Raw genomic sequence first — 19,346 nt, 5'->3', positions numbered from 1 at the left:
ATGGCGCTCAAGGCGCGATACATAGATTAACTTAAACTACAAAATAAAAATTAATTTACATTACAACTTAATCTACACATGAACAACAATCAATAGGTGAACAAAATATGGTGATGCACATCAGTAAAATGCTTCTTTCATTAAGTGAGTTTTTAAAGAACTTTTAAACTGTGTTAAAGATGTACTTAGTTAACTGTGGGTTGGCAGAGTATTCCAGAGAGGTGGTAAGCAATTGAAAAAGTCCTATCCCCCCATGAATGTTTTGAACGGGGTTCGCCGAGAAGCGATTTGTCACTATATGGTTATATGGTTGGAGGAGACATTTGATATATTCTGGTGCAAGATCATTTAGTGATTTAAAAACAATGAGCAATAGTTTGTATTACAATTCTGTAACCAACCGGCAGCCAATGTAACTCTCTTAAAACTGGAGAGAGAATCATGATAATGAAAGGAAATCTGCTCGGCTCTCATGGGAATGTTCGTTTTGTTTCATGCATTTGGTGGTCAAAATGTCGGGAAAATCAATAATAATATCAATTGCCATTATTCTTATTGTTGGTTAATAGTCACTTAACCCCTAGTTGAAACATGAAGAGTTAACACATTTTAAAATGCCCCGCCAAGTTGTCATTTTAACGGTTAAGTTAGATCAGGTTAGGCTGGTCACCATCGTAACATCTCCCCTTTTGAACATGCCAAGGTTACAAGAGACTTCATCTTGATGGACAATAATGGAACTTCACATAGGGCTAGGATAACCAACCAGTTTCTGGAACAAGAAGGCATCAATTGTATGTTACGGCCTGCCAAATCTCCAGACCTGAACCCGTTGGAGCATTTGTGGGGACATTTGAAAGTACCGGGTAGACAAGAGGATCAAGTCAACAACAACTTTGATTGGACTGGAACAAATTCTGAAACGGGAATGGGCAGCAATAGACCAGGGACGCATCAGACGTCTTGTAAACAGTATGAGGCGGAGATGCTTGGCAGTTATTCTGGCAGAAGGAAGCAACACCCGATATTAACTGATATGAAAGTGAACTTTACAACAACAGTTACAAGAGACATTTGTAAAACCATTAAATCAGATGAGTTTAAAACTGGAAATGACAATGTGTGTAATGATTAAATTGACCGGTGTTTTATTGTTTTCAAGGCTTTCGTATCAAACGAGGTGTCAAAATGCGCAGAAAGAAATACATTTTATAGATTTGTAATACAATTGCCCGTTTTTGAATGGCTTTTATTTAAGGGGGGTAGATACTTTTTTTGAGATGTTTATATGATTTACATAATATGGTCTGTTGTTTTGTTGTCCATGGTTTTGTTTTTGATAGATATTGCTTCTCAAGACCACCGACCTCAAAAATAAGTTTACTGGACCTCTGTCAGCATTGGACATTTTGAGATATGGCGGGTCAAAGTTCACACAGAGCTAAGATTACGCCATGGGGGGCTTACAAAAATCATTGATCCCGGGCATTGATCTCAAACTAATATTATGCAATAATGCATATAACAGGGTGTTATGATAAACAAGCGCATTGCCTCTGCAATGTCGGACGCATCGATGGCGAAAAAAACTTGTTTTTTTGCAAAAGTAGCTTCAATTTGGAGTGATAATCAAATGGGAGATTGAGTGACAGTAAGATGAGAAATAATGTAGGTAGTTAGATGTCAAAATTAACCTTCCGCAATCAAGATATCGATAATGCAACAAAAAATGTGTTTGTCCTGCAAGATTTTCGAAAATGTTCCCCCAAAACGGGCTTCTGAAATTTAATCGGTACTGCATTTGGTTTTGATAAATGGCAACATTATTTCTTTGATCGATTTGTAGTACAATACAAAAAAGGAGAAAACAATCACTCGGCTTAAATATATGGAACGCGTTTTTGATCTTGTGAACATGGTGCGTAAAAAGGATATAAACGAAGGATTTTCAAACGGATTCTAAAAACTTGTATACACAAAAATAATATAAAGCTACATCTAACGCACCGACATTTCTCTCATTGCGATATTTGACTTGGTTTTTTAGAACAACTTTATACGTTTTTTATACGTTTTTATACGTTTCTTTGGCTAACCTTAAAGTGGGACCAACACATCTGGAAATGTAGAATGTTTAATTCCAGTGGCCGCACCAGGTTTATTGGGGGGGCGAGTGAATTTCGGGGAGGGGGGTAAATTTTGCACAAAATTGACGCAAAAAGTGGAAATTTACGTAAATTTGGGTTTTTCCTAAAGAGTTAGGGGGAGAAAAATTATTGGGGGAGGTTGAATTCCCCCAGCACCGCCACTGTTTAATTCCAATTAATCCAGAAACATTAAAAAAATGAGGACAGATTAGTAACATTCACCCACAAGACAGCGATTTTATTGCACCATATCCCACTATGCAAATTGATTCAGGTGACCTACAGTTGTTGTAAACTTACATTTATGCAGGGGAGGGACATGGAAGTTTTTTGAAAAAAAAACTTCGCCCACTAGTTAGACGAAAAAAAAACCTTCGCCCACTAGTGAGACGAAAACAATTTTTTTTACCTCACTGATGAGTAAAACAACATTTCCCCCACACAACTTTGTATAAAGATAATAGATATACATTAAAAGAAAATTGAAAAATAAATAAAAAAAATTGCTTATTTCGGAGGCGAAAAAAAAAAATTGCTCAGCCTTTGGCGGCAAAAAAAAAAATCTGCATGACCAAGAATCTAATGGTGCGTCCCTTAAAGTGTAAAAGTCCTAGCTGTATGATGGGATATTATCTGAGATTGAGTTTTCTTGCTATGCGGTAGGTAATGGGTATAATGTTATAACTTCATCACATACACTCACTATATGCTATGAAATCTTAATTTGTCTTACACTTATGTTGTGCATGTTCTTTATCCATCAAAAATATTTTTCTGCTTCTATATGAATGTATGAAGGGGTGTGTGTGTGTACGTGGGGGTGTCTTTGTATGTATGCATTTTGTTTTTATCAGTTATATTATGACACTAAGGCCATTATGTTAAGGGCTGTTTGTTTTGGGCCTTCTGGGCATCTCATTCAAATGTGTAATTGCTGTTGTTGTTTTGTTTGAATGAAATAAAGATTAATTGATTACCTTTCACAGATATTAGTTTTCACTTGGTTTGATAGTTAGCTTTATTTATTTCATGGTAGTAAAGCCAATAGTGCTTGATTGTCTTGTAGAATTGAAAGACTGAAATATCTTCATCAACGAACTACTGTATAGCAGCTATGAGAGTGAAAACATAGTCTTCCGGACTTAGTCGGAAACTGTTTGTTTGTTTGTTTGTTTGTTTGTTTTAAACGATCTTCTCATAGGAACTCGACAAGGACAGGAGATGGTTACGTCTCGGTCCACCATCCTCAGTCTACGCCAAGCTGGCCCAACTTGTGTGTAGACCAGGGGGTTTCCCTTGGGTTGAGACATGATCTCGAAAATTATATAAGTATTATTACTTATTAATAACCAGCCAAAGGAAGTCTTTGTAGTAATCTTAAGTTTAATTTTTGTATGTTTTTTGTTAAGCAACTTGATTGACAGCCATTATACTGCACTAAAGGCCCATTCAGTGATTTGCTCATCCGGACTATCGTAAAAATGATCAAAATTCAGATTTTGGTACCTTTGTCATTGTCATTGATGTGCTAGCATAGCCTGCGAGTGGTTCAGCTGAAAGCCAGAGCTGAAAGCCGTGTATTTAAGACAAAATAAGACATTTTACACGAATCTGTAAATTAGATACTGACAGTATATAAATTAGCTGCATGAATTTGAATGGGCCTTCAACTTGGTCAGTACTGCTGTTTTCTTCCTTTTTTGCCAAATTTGTCATTTCAAAAATACCAAATGACAATTTGAACGACTTATCCTTCACTTTTAAACAATTTATAAACAATTTTAATTTTCTTACACTTGCGCTGGGATCAGTGAATGGGTCTTAATTAATAAATAATCATGATTAGCTGTTCTATATATTTAACAGTGTGTTTGCGTGTTGAGCGAACTCGGTAGCAGGTGATTTGGCCTTGACTTCCATTCAAATGTGTGGTGATCACTCATGCATACTGCAAAGTCATTTTACTATATTCCATATTTCCTTTTTACAAGCCGAATGACACAGTACTTTATGGCGACCTGTAGCAATGTTAACCTCGATTTGAGTTATTTGCATTGGTCATTTCTGTGTGATACACATGATACACTGGATCATGAAGAGTCGAAATCCATAAATTGTCATAATGTACACAGCAGCAAGTCAATGGCATGTATCTTGCATTCATCGTTGTAATCTATGGCACCAATCCGCTACGAAGAGCAAGACAGAAGCGTGGACAGAAGATGTTCAGGATCCCTCGCAGATCAATTACAACCCACGAGCAAACTACATACAGCCCACCGCCAGGAAGGTGGATGGGGATGGGGGATAGTCGTCAGTAATTTCCTCATGTTAACATTGTATTATGGTCTCATCTTTTCATTACCCGTTTTCTTCGTGGAATGGATGGTATACTTCGACACAAATGCTACAGCAATAAGCTGGGTGATTTCCCTAAATCCTGCAATATTGGGGATTTTTAGTAAGTATTTGTATCTAACGTAGTTTTTGACGTATGATTATATTTCACGTTGCATATCGCGCATATAGAGGCCCTGCATTCTTTTATCGATTGGATCCAAACAAAGGATTTGAACCGGTGTCCTTCACCGCAGTTATGGCGGAGTGCAGTCCATTCAATCAAATGTTGTCATCAACCTATTTGATCGTAGTGCATGGTTATGTGTGTGAGACGAACTGTCACGGTAGATTGCAATCATGCTTTTGTTGAATGCATTTGAGTAGTCCGCCATATTTACAGGATGATACGTCATATGCACAACCTGTATAGACGAATTTCACGCATTCCTGCTCCTCAATGGCAGCCATTAGCCGCGACGGGTACCCAACAATCCCACCTAAAATGTGGGATGATGCGGCCTTGAACTTGAAGGGTATTATAAACTGCATTCTATCACCCGTGTTACACGTAGACAAAAGAATGATGACAGTTTACAACACAAAAGAATCTAACATTGAATTTTAAGCGGGTTTAATCCACCCAATTGGGTACTCACAACACCTGTTTGGTGCATGCGGGTAACCAAATATGGCCGACCAAATCCTGACCATGACTTGGCTCGTTGGATTCGTCTATAGCATTTGTTATATGTGTGAGACGAACTGTCACAGTACATTGCAATCATGCTTTTGTTGAATGCATTTAAGTAGTCCGCCATATTTACGGGATGATACGTCATATGCACAACCTGTATAGAAGTAGGCATATTATACTATATTATTTGCTCTCGTGTCAATGTGCAATGTTGGCTTATTTTTAAGCAGTGTTTTGGTATAGACTTTAATCTTGTTCTTAATTAGGTTTTATTTGTACATGGTATTAAATGGCGAATAATAATATATTTTGTTTTCCATGTATAGATTTGTATGTATTCAATAATTGTAACGGGCTTTGAGAATTGAGATATCAATACATGTACACATGTTTTGTAATGCGCTATTTAAGAAATAAAATAATTATTATTAGACAGTGGCTCCGGAACCGGGGGCGGCCCCAATAATTTTGGTGGGGACTCAAGTACCCTAGGACCCCAACAATTTAAGGTAAAATTGATAATTTTAGGGTATAATTCACTGATAATTTAAGATACACATTTTTTAATGTATGCATTTCAAAAGCTTCAGCGTCACCCAACCGAAGCGTTTCGCGTCTCGGAGGTCTCATATTGGTGGCCCCAATATTAAAAATCTTCCGGAGCCTCTGTTATTCTTTATACTACATGGCTATTTGTGAAGGTCTAGGTGATTCCATTTTTTAAAAGTGTGAGATAGTAATAAATTGTTTAGTTATCGTTGTGAGATTGTTTTAAATTGTTTCACAATATTAAATACAGTAAATGGTAGAAACACACTTTAAATTTACTAATGCTACATACATGCAGTGTTAATACTACTTCATTCGTGCAACATACATCCATTAGCGTGTTACGGTGTTAGGTGTATATAGCATGACATAATATATGATTTGTTTATACGAGAATTTAAATACTGTATTGAACTTGAACTTTCGCATTTTCCACTCTATTGACTAAACACAATTAAGGGGACGATTACTGAGTTCTGTGATTACTGATTGTATATTGCATAGGCCTGGGGGGGCACTTCAATATGAAATGGATATAGGTGTAGGGCTGGCACTTTTAAGGGGCATTCGGTGAGAGCAAAATGTAAGAAAATATGGGGTTATTGGGTGAGAGCATGATTTTTGGCATTCGGTGAGAGCAAAATGTAAAAAAAATATGGGGTTATTGGGTGAGAACATGACCTTTTTAAAATGGGTGAGAGCCGAAACAGCGCCACAGAAACCTCGAACTATCGAATTTCTAGTTCTAAATGGCTTCAAATTTCTTTATGTTTTTCAAAATAAGTAACAAAATCAATGATAAATGAAAGTTGCTGTTCCAATTGAACTTGTAAGGGTCTTTGGGTGACAGATAATAAAAATAAGGAGTCTTCGGGTGACAGAGCATGTGTTCGTTTAAAATATGGGGTCTTTGGGTAACAGCGACGCTGTAAAGGGGGGTCTTAACAGCCCTACAACGCCACCAAAGTGGGAGTGCCCCCCCCCGGAGTTTATAATTGCTTGCCTTGAAGCAAACGTAGAGTGCCAAAATGCATTAAAATGCCAACCAATACATTAACGTCTAGATTTTGAATGACTCTCGACTCTTTAAGTACTGTAGTATGATATGGTATGATACTATAGGGGAGCTGTTAAAGAAAGCAATTTAGCCTCATAGTCCCCTACCAATTATCTGGGACCAATACCAACAATGGGATAGGCTAAGAGCTATGCTAAGTGCACACAAGTATTGCGTTATGGCATTAGCCGAATGTATGTGCGGGGGAGGCTAAACATAAGGACATAAGTACGGATATGCACCTCCGGAAAAGAAACCTGTTTTTGGACCAAGCAGCTCCCAAAGACCCCTGCATTTTCATTCATTCATTCATTTCATTCATTTCATTCATTTCATTCATTTCATTCATTTATTTTTTTTTTCACTTTCATCAAATAGCAAATAAACATAGGATACATACAAAATCATAATACAAGTGAGAGTGAAGGAATCACAGGAAAGGCCAAGAAGAGGCTTGAAAGTCTGTGATCCCTTGATTGGTTAATTCATCATTTGACATGGCAGCAGATTGTCATTTCAATGAAAAAGCAACAGTAAGCTGTCATATCTTGATATGAATTAACCTAAATACATGAAAAATAACAGTAAACAATAGTAAATAAGAAAATGCACAACAAGAAGTAATATAAAATATAAATATCCAATGTAGTCATATAAATCAGATACAATAGGAATTAATAGTAACTTTGCATAAGATGTTTTTTAAATACATGGCGGAATTGATTAATCGATGATGAACTTTTAATGCTGTTATCAACATTATTCCATAACTTAGTAGCTGCATATTTAATAGATTTTTCACAGAAAGCTCTTTTGATAAATGGAAGCCTCAGATGATCTTTATATCTGGTGTTTAAGTCATGGATCTTAGACTGTTTTACAAATAAATCATCAAAAACACTCGGTAAAAGTCCATTATCATGTTTGTACATAAATAAACCAAGTTCAAATGTATACATATCCCTGACACTTAAAGTATTATACCTAATCAGTAAGGGATTAGTGCTACTTCTATAATCACTTGCACTTATAATACGAAGTGCCCTCTTTTGAATTTTAAAAAGATCATTTATGTAAGACGAACATGCACATCCCCAAGCTAAGATACCATAATTGATATACGGTAATATCAAAGAGCAATACAATGTATATAATGCCTCGTGTGGGAGGAAGTTTTTTAATTTATTAATGATACCGACATTTCTTGAACATGTTTTTACAATATTATCAATATGTTCTTTCCAAGTGATATTCTGGTCAATTTGTAGACCTAGAAACTTAGTGCTTGGCACTTTTTCAAGCGGTGTTCTTGAGTGCCTGTCAGATTTTAACCAAAAGGCTCTGAGATACTACCATCTACCAAAGATCTTGTTGTACAATCTTGCGGCAATGGATATAAACGAATTACCACGGTAGTTTGTCATGAGAGAGATGTCGCCTTTCTTTGTTTAAGGGGTGGTGCAATAATTATGTGTAACCGGGGGGGGGGGTGAGGTAATGGGGCGGGGGCAAAGATTTGTTGGCAGGCCAGAAAGGGGGGGCAAGCATTTTTGGCAGGTCAAAAGGGGGGTCAAGCGATTTTGGCAGGTCGAAAGGGGGGGCAAGCAATTTTTGGCACAGATATTTTGGGTACCGTTTCTATATTACGCCCTAAATAGGCGTAGAAAAACATTAGGAACACATTCAAATATGCAAAATTTCCTGCTCGCTGCACTCGCATTATATGATAAGACAATTTAATGTTTTAAATTCGGGTTCCCCAAAATCGTGCACGTGTAAGGGGGGGGCAAAGATTTTTTGGCACGTCAAAAGGGCGGGGGCAAAGTTTTTTGGCACGTCGAAAGGGGGGGCAAAGATTTTTGAATTTTGAGAATTCACCCCCAGGGGTACACATAATTATTGCACCACCCCTTAGCAGAATGATTACATTTGTAGCTATTTGTGACCCATTGACCTGGCGGTGTCAGCGTTGAGAATACATACAGAATTTGAGAATCATATCAATTATGCTATCCCCTCCTCCCTGAAGTGTTCCCAACACATGGAAGAAGAAACCGGTATAGCATTCAGTTCTACATACTTACAAAGTATCATGTTTTGCATAACTTTGATTTTGCATAAAGAAACACCGCGCGATGTGTGTTGTAAGGGTGCATACTACCAAATTACTGTCCCTCATCATTTATTAGACATTAGGATAATCATCCCTGAAAACAGAAACATACAGTCATGCAGCGTTCACTTAAGTGTGAAACATGTGTTTGAGCCTGAGGTATACTAGTCTCAGGTTTGAACAAGAACACTAATTTATGCAGGATACACCCCATGCAGCCTATACGCCTATATGGTAGCAAACACGGAGAAGCTGAAGCTCACTCTGTATATTTATCTTTAGACAACAGCAGGTCAAGGCTGTTAATGTGTTGTTCGGTATCGGCTTTAGGGGCAGAATGGATACGGTCACTATTATAATATTCTCTACTTTCAAAGAATAATTTATATTGTATGTAGCCTAATACTCCCGGGCTAATACTTTAGGATTGTGGAGACAGATACAGATATTGCTAATTCATTTGTTACATACACTATCCGCTATATTTTGCCTTTTAAAATTTAAAGTTAACAATCATTGTGACATGCGCCCTTATTCACAAACACGAACTGCACGGGGTTTCCCAGCAAAACATGTATTTTTCATAGTGACCGTAAACATGGTAAAGTATGATATTTTGCATATGCAAAACTACATATTTTGCCGAAGTATGTAGTTTTGCATATGCAAAACTACATACTTTTGGAAAGTATGTAATTTTGCATATGCAAAATATCATATTTTGCAAAGGTATGTGGTTTTGCACGCAGCACCGGGACGGCCGCGCACACTGTACATACAGTAAAAGTCCAGCACCTTCTAGGAGCTGAAGGGATGCTACAGCCAAACAAAATTGTTTCGCTTGCCCAAGATCGCAATAGTTTGTAAAAAGCTTATAGTCGCCAGCTCCGCAGCCGACTGATGATGATGATTCTACTTTGAGAGCATTATATTTCATTCAGCTTTTATACTAATTCCAATTTGGGAATTACCATCTCTAGTAGATAATTCCTAAAGATTTATAGTCCACGTTTAGTTTATATACCTGAGAACAGTGGCGGCACTACGGGGGACGAGGGGAACATTTTCTCCCAAATATTTTTCATTCCCCCAGTTCCCCCTTCCCCATTTTTAAGGCGGCAAAACCCTAAATCACACGAATTTTCCAATTAAAAGGTTTTTACCAAAACCAAAACCCAAAATATAACCCGTTTAAAAACATTTTGTGTTTGCTGGGCACACTAATAATTATACACATAATTTTTAGTTCTTTTTAACTTCGATTTACTTTTCATTATCAAATTTTTCATCTTTTTCTGCCTTCTTGTGGTAATTTTTATTCTCTGTATATTTCTGTCCAAATTGAGGGCGCTATTTACATATGTTTTTAATTTAATTTAACTCAATACTATAAGTTATTCCTTTCATTTCATGCAATTCATGATAAAAAGTAATTTGCAAATTTCCTAGCTATATGTCAAGTCCCTATCACTTGTAAAGATGCAAACAAGATTCAGTGCTTAAAAATGATTTCAGTTGCATTCTCTAAATTCGGTAAATTTTCATTGTCAACCGTGTAATTGAATGGGATTATTTTGAAATTTTAAAACGATTGAAATATCACAAACAAAATAGGCCTATGTTAATAAATAATATAAATACAAGCTAAAATCGTTGGAGTTCGATAATGAATCCCATAAAACTAAGGGACCGTTCACAAACACTTGTAAGGGGGGGGGGCCTGATGCAAAAAGGGGGGCCCTGAAATTTTTGACCCTCCTAAGGGGGGCCCTGAAAAAAATGACCACAAATTGTCCTGAAAAAATTGAGTTTATATGCTTTTCTATGGGGTTGACCCATAATTTTCATGTCAAAAGGGGGGCTGAAATTTTGAGGTCTGTAAAGGGGGGCCCGAAAAATTTTCGCGATAAAATTTTTTTGCATCAGGCCCCCCCCTTACAATTGTTTGTGAACGGTCCCTAACCGAGTAGCCGATGCCATACGGCCGAGCGGTTTTGCCAGCTCTCTCCGACCATCATGCTACCCGCCGCCTGCGTGTACTACAGCTGTATCTTTCCCCTTATACGGTAAAAGAGTAAAAAATCAGTCTTAAGGTGGTAATACACCCCTGATATATATTTTGTGACTAATTTTGAATTTTTCTAAAAAATAACTACACACTGGTAACAAAAGTTATGTATAATTATAGGGGCAAGGAATCCAATTACTTCACTGAAATTTCAGTGACCCAAGACAAGTGGTTCATTTTATATGTTAAGAAATGGGGGTACATTCTAGCGGTACCTCCTTTCTTATCATAAATAACGTACCATTTTTCTTGAGTCACTGCAATTCCAGTGTAGTAGCTGGATTCCTTGCCCCTATAATATACATAACTTTTTTTTACTAGTGTGTTATTATTTTTTTAGAAAAATGCAAAACTAGTTACAAATTTATCAATGGGTGTAGTACCACCTTAAATAGATATACATGACCAATCATTTCAGAATGAACACACAAGTACTGTCTGTTTGTTTGTTTGTTACATAGAATTGGTTTGTTCGAGTTGCCATAATTATTATTTCTGTATAACTCTTTACCCGATTGATTTCTACCTCATTTTCAGGTCCGTTGGCTGGTTTGTTATGCACAAGATTTAGTTCAAGAAAAGTGACGATGTTGGGAGCGTTTGTTTTCTCCTTTGGTGTCTTTTTGTCCGTTTTCTCGAGGACGGTTTGGCAGCTGTGTACGACGCTTTGTATAATTACAGGTAAGTGTTTGTGTCTTTTATTTGAATCGTTATGCATGGGTAATATTAAAATTAAACACACCACCACACCCTGATGTACACTCTACGGTCATACGACACACACCCCACCTTGCTCACCCTACCAAGAAAAAAAAGAAGGGGGGGTAAGTGTTCATCTCCATCACCGACAATAACGTGCCAATGGTCTATAAGCTTAAAGGGGGGGCGGTCCGAGCATGTCCAACATTATCCCCACACATTTATTATCCATGAAAATTGAGATCTTTTTAATATAAGCCTAATGGAAAGCATATCAAAATGTGTCTATAATTGAAGACCGAATTAAAAAGACTAGTTTGCGTATGACGTTCTGTCAACCAGACCAAAAATGCCGTACAGCGCAGGTCAGCAACCATTCATGCAGCGCCTTTGCTCTGACGTCAAACACAAACGAGTCTTTTTTTAATTCGGTCTTCAATTATAAAATGGGTTATTTCACTTCATTCACACAATACTTTATAACGGAGCCTTCAAATGCACACTCTCGTATATGAAACTATACTTGGAATACTTGTGTGAATATGAAATTCCACAAGTGGAGAGACAAGATGGAAATTACATGCGATAAAATCAGATTAGCTTTAAAGCCATATTGTAACCTTTGCTGAGGAGGACGGCCTCAATAGTTTTCAAAATTCTGATTTTTTACGATTCTAATATACTTTATTAAATTAACATGCCCTGAAAAAAAATCAAGAGTTTAGGCGCTGAAAGTTTTGTCAAAATTCGAGATTTTGAATAAAACGCACGAACCATCGTTTTATTATTACGATGGAAATATTAGTTTAACGCGTACACGATGATCACAACACAATACGTACAAAACTAGCGTGCGGGATTGTGCACACACATCAAAGGCCCGTGCCGTAGCACAACCAACAGAGTGACAGGCATTTGCGACATCTGCGCCCATGCGCTGCATGGTGGTAAATTCCAGCTTTCTTTGCTTTACCTCAGTTGTCCGGCCCCCAAAATTAAAAGGGTCATATCTGGCAGTAAAAGCTAACATTTTATGGAAAAGAATTAATACTATAATCTATTTCTACTTATTACAATATGGCTTTAATAATAACAATTTCTTTTCTTTTCTTTTCTTTTCTTTTCTTTTCTTTTCTTTTCTTTTCTTTTCTTCTTTTCTTTTCTTTTCTTTTCTTTTCTTTTCTTTTCTTTTCTTTTCTTTTCTTTTCTTTTCTTTTCTTTTCTTTTCTTTTCTTTTCTTTTCTTTTCTTTTCTTTTCTTTTCTTTTCTTATCTTTTCTTTTCTTTTCTTTTCTTTTCTTTTCTTTTCTTTTCTTTTCTTTTCTTTTCTTTTCTTTTCTTTTCTTTTCTTTTCTTTTCTTTTCTTTTCTAATGCTTGCAATGCAGGTATTGGCAGTGCCATGATGTGGACGCCATCATTGGTAATGTTGGGAGAATATTTTGATAAGCGATATGTCTTCGCCAACAGTGTCGCATTTTTAGGGGTTGGATTTGCTCAGATGTTAATGCCACGCTTTGCTCAATTTCTTAAAGATGTAAGTATTTAAATGGTAATTATATAAGTGTTTCGAAATTACTTTGAAGCTAGCTTTTTCGTTCTTTTTGTTAAATATCCCTAAAATACTAAGTGTCTTTAAACATTAATGATAAGTCTTTGATCGGCACTCTATAGTTGAACATCGTAACAAATTGTGTGTACATTTCTGTCTTCCAGCTATCCCGCCTACCAGGCAATAGGTTTATGATTTTATCTTATTTCTTTCTGTTCTTTGGCAGGTGTACGGATGGCGTGGTGCAATGCTAATCCTATCTGCGGTGTCCAGTCATGCCTTTGTTTGCGCAGCTCTTCTCAGACCTAATAAATCCAAATTATCACCTCATCAAAGTTCACCATCAATCCCATCAAAAAACGACCCCAAAGAGAATCGAAGTACTTCAGATCTTCATACATGTGATGACATCGTAGAACAACCCCCAAGTCCACCTTCTAACTCTGAATCTAAAGTCTTTGAAACACGGAGTTCCAGTATTAAGTATGATCCAAGTCCGTCACCAAATATGCCACAAACCGAAGACACTAACAGGAGTAAGTCAGACCATCACGATGACAGCATTGAACCCAACACCAAATCTAAAGACGGTGAAACAAGTGATTCCAGTCTTTACGTGTATGATCATGATGATGACATCTGGGAACATTCACCTCAATCTTCATCAGGCGCTTATACCAGCATTGGATACCAACCCAATGAAAACAGGTGCATCAGAGGCATCAACATTTCCCGCACGTTTGCTTCAGATATAAGACGTTACGTATGGGACACATATGGCCTTTCACTATTAGTAACCAATATATTTTATATTGCTACAATCATTGGGTCATTTCTTGCTGGCGTTGGTTGGTTCACCACAAATGGTCATTTAGTTGCCAGAGCAACTACATCTGGACTTCCGGAAGACCAATCTGCTCTCTTACTTACGGTAATTGGTATGAGTAGTATCATAGGACGCATTTCGCATGGGGTACTAATCGATAAAGATATTATCAGTCGTGAAGTTATGTTTGTTGCCGCGTTTGCTCTGACATCTTTGTCAAGTTTCCTAAATCCAATCTCGGATACATTTTGGTTTTTGTCAATAATTGCGGCTATTTTTGGCTTTGGGTATGGAATAGGTAATTCTCTCGTATTTGCAACGATGAGGATTACGGTAGGGACTCGAGAGGCGGCAGCAGCATTATCTATCGGAACTCTGACGCAAGATTCGTCTAACACACTGGGTGGAATGATTTCAGGCAAGTATCATTCGATTTTGGGTATTCGTCAAGAAGCACCCTCAATTAACTGAGCAGTGGGCACCACGTAGCTAAGCTCTGACCTACTACACAAATACCAATTTTGGGCGCAAAATACAAGTTTCAACCGTCATCCTGATGTGCTATTAGCTACAAACAAGTGCAAATTTGATGGGACACTTCACCAGTTCAATATCAGTTTGTTAATCGATAATTGATTATCAATTATCGATAATAAATTATCATTTATCGATAATCAATCATTAATTTATCCATATTCAATGTTGCAAAATGTATAGGCCTCCGCAACCGACAAAACTAGGATCGCTAAGGATGATCTTCTTCTGGGTATGGGGAGGGGGGTTGGGTGAGGGGAATTGATAATCGATTATTGATTATTGATTATCAATTATCGATAATAGGCCTGCGCAACCGACAAAACTAGGAATCGCTAAGGATGATCCCCTTCTTGGTATGGGGGCGTTGGGTGAGGTGGAATTGATAATCGATAATCAATTATCGATTATCGATAATCAATTATCGATAATCAATCATTAGTTTATCCATATTCAATGTTTGAAAATGTATAGGCCTGCGCAACCGACAAAACGAGATATCTGCATTAATTTGAAAAAATGATTTTCTCCAAAGTGCTAGAAAAGCACACTCTTTGACCATTTCTATGCACATCGTATCTCTTGCAACCTGAAGGAACGAAATTTGTTTCCGTTTTGAATTTCAACAGCTTAAAAATGACATTTTTCGTAAAATGAGGCTCAAATATTTTGTTCTGAATTGGAAAATCTCTCTTGGTATAAACTGAAAAATATTACGGATTTGATGGTAAATTTCGAACTTTTTTATATCAATCATCATATCCGTGGGCACGTGGTACTGTATTTTGAAAGCCATCCGAGTTTCCATTTTGACAAACGGATAACAGAAAAAATAGTTTTAACATTGTCAAAACACTGCTGTATTGTCAATATTGAACATTATTATGTTTTGATGGATCCAAGCTGTGATAATATTGGATCCAAAACATAATAATGATAAAATTGATGCTTTACGCCCAATATTTATTGGTCTCGCTATGAGTTTTAAAATATTGGACTCGACTACGTCTCGTCCAATATTTTAAAACTCATAGCTCGACCAATAAATATGGGCTCAACCGATCCAATTTTATATAAAAATTGGACAAATGGGGTATCAAAATCCGCGTAAATAAATCATCCTTCTCGCTATGTTGAAATATTGTGAAAACAATTATTAGTTCTGAATCTATAGGCGTATTTATAACAGCTGAGTTACTTTTTGTGCAGACTTTAGTATACAACATTGAATAAGGGGAGCGGGGAAGCCAGGGCTTTCTCATCAACGACCCGTGGTGCTCCGTTCAATCGGTTGAACGGGTTGCCGAAACTTGAATAGTTTTTACCGGAATACTTGTAGGGGATTCACAAACGAAAAAGGATATTCAATTACCTCGGACAATAATTATTATACTGGCCCTTGGTGACAATTTTATTTGAAAATCGGAATCTTTTGGTGTCAAGCCCAAAAGGTTATTTCGTATGGCCTCAAAATGGTGGAACATGTACTAGACTTCGCGCCTACATGACATCGACATATGAGATTACATGTGGCGGGGTAGAGGTAGAGCTTATAATTTAAAATGTGACACCGGACTAGAATGTTAAGGGTGGGGTAGCCACTTGCTTCGTCATTTTATTTTCAAACCGAACTTGTGGATAGAAAGGAATTGAATACATGAATACAAAAGCCACCCAAGTCCATGGGAAGTGATTTTGAGAGAAAAACCTTTGTATCATTTTAATTCCTTCAGTTAGATTTACCTGGTCAATATGGCAAGTTTTACGTGCAAATGAGTGGATTAACCTGTATTAGGTATGACGATTAGCCTTTCAGGGACTTCGTGGGGTTCATTTTAAATTTTGGACTTGGGTGGTTTTTTAATCATATACAAAGACAACAATGTTAGAATGAGATTACCACTAGTAAGATAATACAAAATAAAGCACACAGGTATGTATAATGTTGATAAGCATTCTGCCATGTAACATAAACCACACACTTTCCTTTATTAAACCCATTTTTTTTTTCAAAAGTCATTCTCCAGCAATGAATGTGTTACAAGTGGACTTTTATACAAACTGGATTTCAATCAACGTGTTACAAGACTCAAATCATGGAATTGGGTGATTCTTTCATACATGCTATTTTTCACATGCTCAATAGACACAGAGGATGAATTTGAGTTGTTCTTTCATACATATGACAGGCCTATGTATAGCAACAATTTCCCATGCTTAACTCAATTTGGCCAAAGTATGGACTTGGGTGGGTTTTGTATTCATATATTCAATTCCTAAAAATAATATTGTAAGTACGGCCTATAAAAGACGTTTTACATAATTATAGGGACAGGGTTAACATGGCAAGCTTAGATTCGTGCCTATGATTAGCATCATATCAACAGATATTTTCTTTTCCTTTCTTTTTCTTTATTGCAGGTGTGCTTTATGACGTCACCGGAGAGTACGTTGCGTCATTTGTGTTTGCTGGAACTACGATTCTTTCAGGCGTTATATTACTATTTACAGTACTGATTGTTTATCAACGATACAAACTTAGTACAAAAAGTGCTTGTTAAGAATCACATTTCACGCAAGAAAATAGTTTAGTTCTTAAATTGGTTTTGACAAATCAAAACTATTTTCTTGCTGTCAGTTTCGTCAGTGAACCAGTGAGTTTTTCGAAACTTGCTGTTTTGATGATCCAGCAGCTGATGACTTGCGGGAAGTTATTACACTTCCGGTAGTGATGTTAGTCTGGCTAGCAGTCTCCAACAGTGTATCATAAACATGACTTGCAGATTGTAGATATCCTCGTCTCTGTTCAATTTTCCTTACCCCTCCTGCCGATCTGAATTGAATCTTTGACCCATCTTGCATTTCTGTCACTCTCTAAAGATTTTGACTCTCCCCAATATGATTAGCCCTAGGTACGTAAAGACTGCTAACATCGCTACCGGAAATGACAAAACTTCCAGCCTTTTTTACGTCAGTGGAAAACACTTTTTTACCTCAGTGGAAAACACTTTTTTACCTCAGTGGAAAACACTTCTTTACCTCAGTTGAAAACACTTCTTTACCTCAGTGGAAAACACTTTTTTTACCTCAGTGGAAAACACTTTTTACCTCAGTGGAAAACACTTTTTACCTCAGTGGAAAACACTTTTTACCTCAGTGGAAAACACTTTTTACCTCAGTGGAAAACACTTTTTTACCTCAGTGGAAAACACTTGTTTACCTCAGTGGAAAACACTTGTTTACCTCAGTGGAAAACACTTTTTTACCTCAGTGGAAAACATTTTTTTACCTCAGTGGAAAACACTTTTTTACCTCAGTGGAAAACACTTTTTTACCTCAGTGGAAAACACATGGGACAATTGTCAGCTGCTTCTGTCAGACGTCTGTTTATTATGTCAGCCTTAATACAAATGCGACATATTTTCAACCATATTGTTGTTACTTCAAGTATTATCAAGTTTTGAAAAAAACAAAAAAACAAAACCCGTCAGGTGCGGCCAGACTAGCCCGAGGTACTCACACCTCCATCACTACGTTTTCCACTGTCCTCCGTACTATGGTGAGGAAGGAACCACTAGGGCCATGATATGTCGGGCTACGGGACACACGCACGGGATACGGTGCCTGCGCCTGCCTAATGCTCTGCGAATAGTGAGCTTTGGTTCGGTAAGGATTAATTGCCCTTTAGTATAATACACTTATGCTGGTTTCATACTTTCTGCCGCTTGCCGCTGGTGACGCTTCATCATGCCGCTTGCACTTGTCTGCAAGCAGAGCGGCACACCGCTGAGCGGCAGTGACATGACTCGGAAACCACCCGCTCTTGGCGCTCAGCACCGCTCCAAAATCGTATTTTGTTCACATACGTCAGAGCGGCACCGCGCCGAGTTGACTTGAATTCAACTCCCAGCGGTGCTGCCGCCGCGGCAAAGCAGTGGAGTGATCGATAGGCCTACATGTATATCGGCTTGCCGATCACGGCTAGTCACCGCTAGCGTTTCTGGTGCGACTGCGCAGTGAAGTAAAATCATCTTCAGAGCGGCAAGTTGCAGGAAAGTATGAAACCAGTATTAACTGGTTCTAGCGTCTAGATGTTGTCTTCAGCCGAGACGAATCGTCTCAGGTCTTCAGTCATGTCAGTCAGCCCGGTTCATTGGCCTCTGAAATCCACACACCCCCTATACACATTTAGTCTTGTATTCCATATTTATAAATACGAATTTATAAATTCGGCATGGGGTCATGGGCGCAGCCATTACACAACATCTTGTCAACAAAGTATTCCTAGATAAGCATTCACTCCATACAAATGAATATGAAAACCAGATGTCGGTATTCACAAAAAATGACCACTGCACTGCAAAAGAGATTGCGCGATTCTGTAAGTTAAATGCGTTATGGCAAATAGGTCCCCCATTCTTGTGAGTTCCACCCACTGTACTAGGGTAATACTAGTTTTAGCTGCAGCCCAGCCATAATGACAGCCTCCAGTTAACCCTATCAGTATCAAGAATTTATAAATTCGTATTTATAAATACGGTATACAAGACACATTGCCTTAATCTTTTACACAGGGGGGAGTGTATAGACATCAAAGGGAGCCGGGAATTGGAGTCACCCATTCAGGTAACACATTAATTAAAATAGAAAGATGGCCATGTCTTCCATAGAGAATAGCCTATATGAATTTCAAAATGAAATAAGCCATTGTCATTATCATGTTCAAACCATACGGAATACCTTAACCGAATGATAGTCCGCGATGATGAT

The 19,346-nt window shown here is 37.6% G+C and overlaps 1 protein-coding gene across 2 annotated transcripts in view; it reads left to right on the top strand.

The window, feature by feature from the left end:
- LOC140146675 (monocarboxylate transporter 13-like) overlaps positions 1-17,644 on the top strand; it is a 28,072-nt gene extending 10,428 nt beyond the window's left edge. Inside the window, exons 1-5 of one of the 2 annotated variants that reach the window (XM_072168545.1) lie at positions 4,025-4,608; positions 11,506-11,649; positions 13,053-13,201; positions 13,443-14,460; positions 16,998-17,644. In XM_072168545.1, coding sequence (XP_072024646.1) covers positions 4,323-4,608; positions 11,506-11,649; positions 13,053-13,201; positions 13,443-14,460; positions 16,998-17,137 — 1,737 coding nt within the window. In that variant the 5' untranslated portion in view covers positions 4,025-4,322 and the 3' untranslated portion in view covers positions 17,138-17,644. Of the gene's footprint in view, positions 1-4,024; positions 4,609-11,505; positions 11,650-13,052; positions 13,202-13,442; positions 14,461-16,997 lie in introns of those variants that run through there. The other variant, XM_072168544.1, reaches the window with a different exon arrangement.
- Positions 17,645-19,346: the final 1,702 nt, after the last annotated feature.

The sequence above is a fragment of the Amphiura filiformis genome, chromosome 2 (assembly GCF_039555335.1).
Source record: "Amphiura filiformis chromosome 2, Afil_fr2py, whole genome shotgun sequence".
NCBI classification, from domain to species: domain Eukaryota; kingdom Metazoa; phylum Echinodermata; class Ophiuroidea; order Amphilepidida; family Amphiuridae; genus Amphiura; species Amphiura filiformis.
Note: the sequence above shows the minus strand (reverse complement) of the source record. Positions and strands in the feature narration are given on the sequence as shown.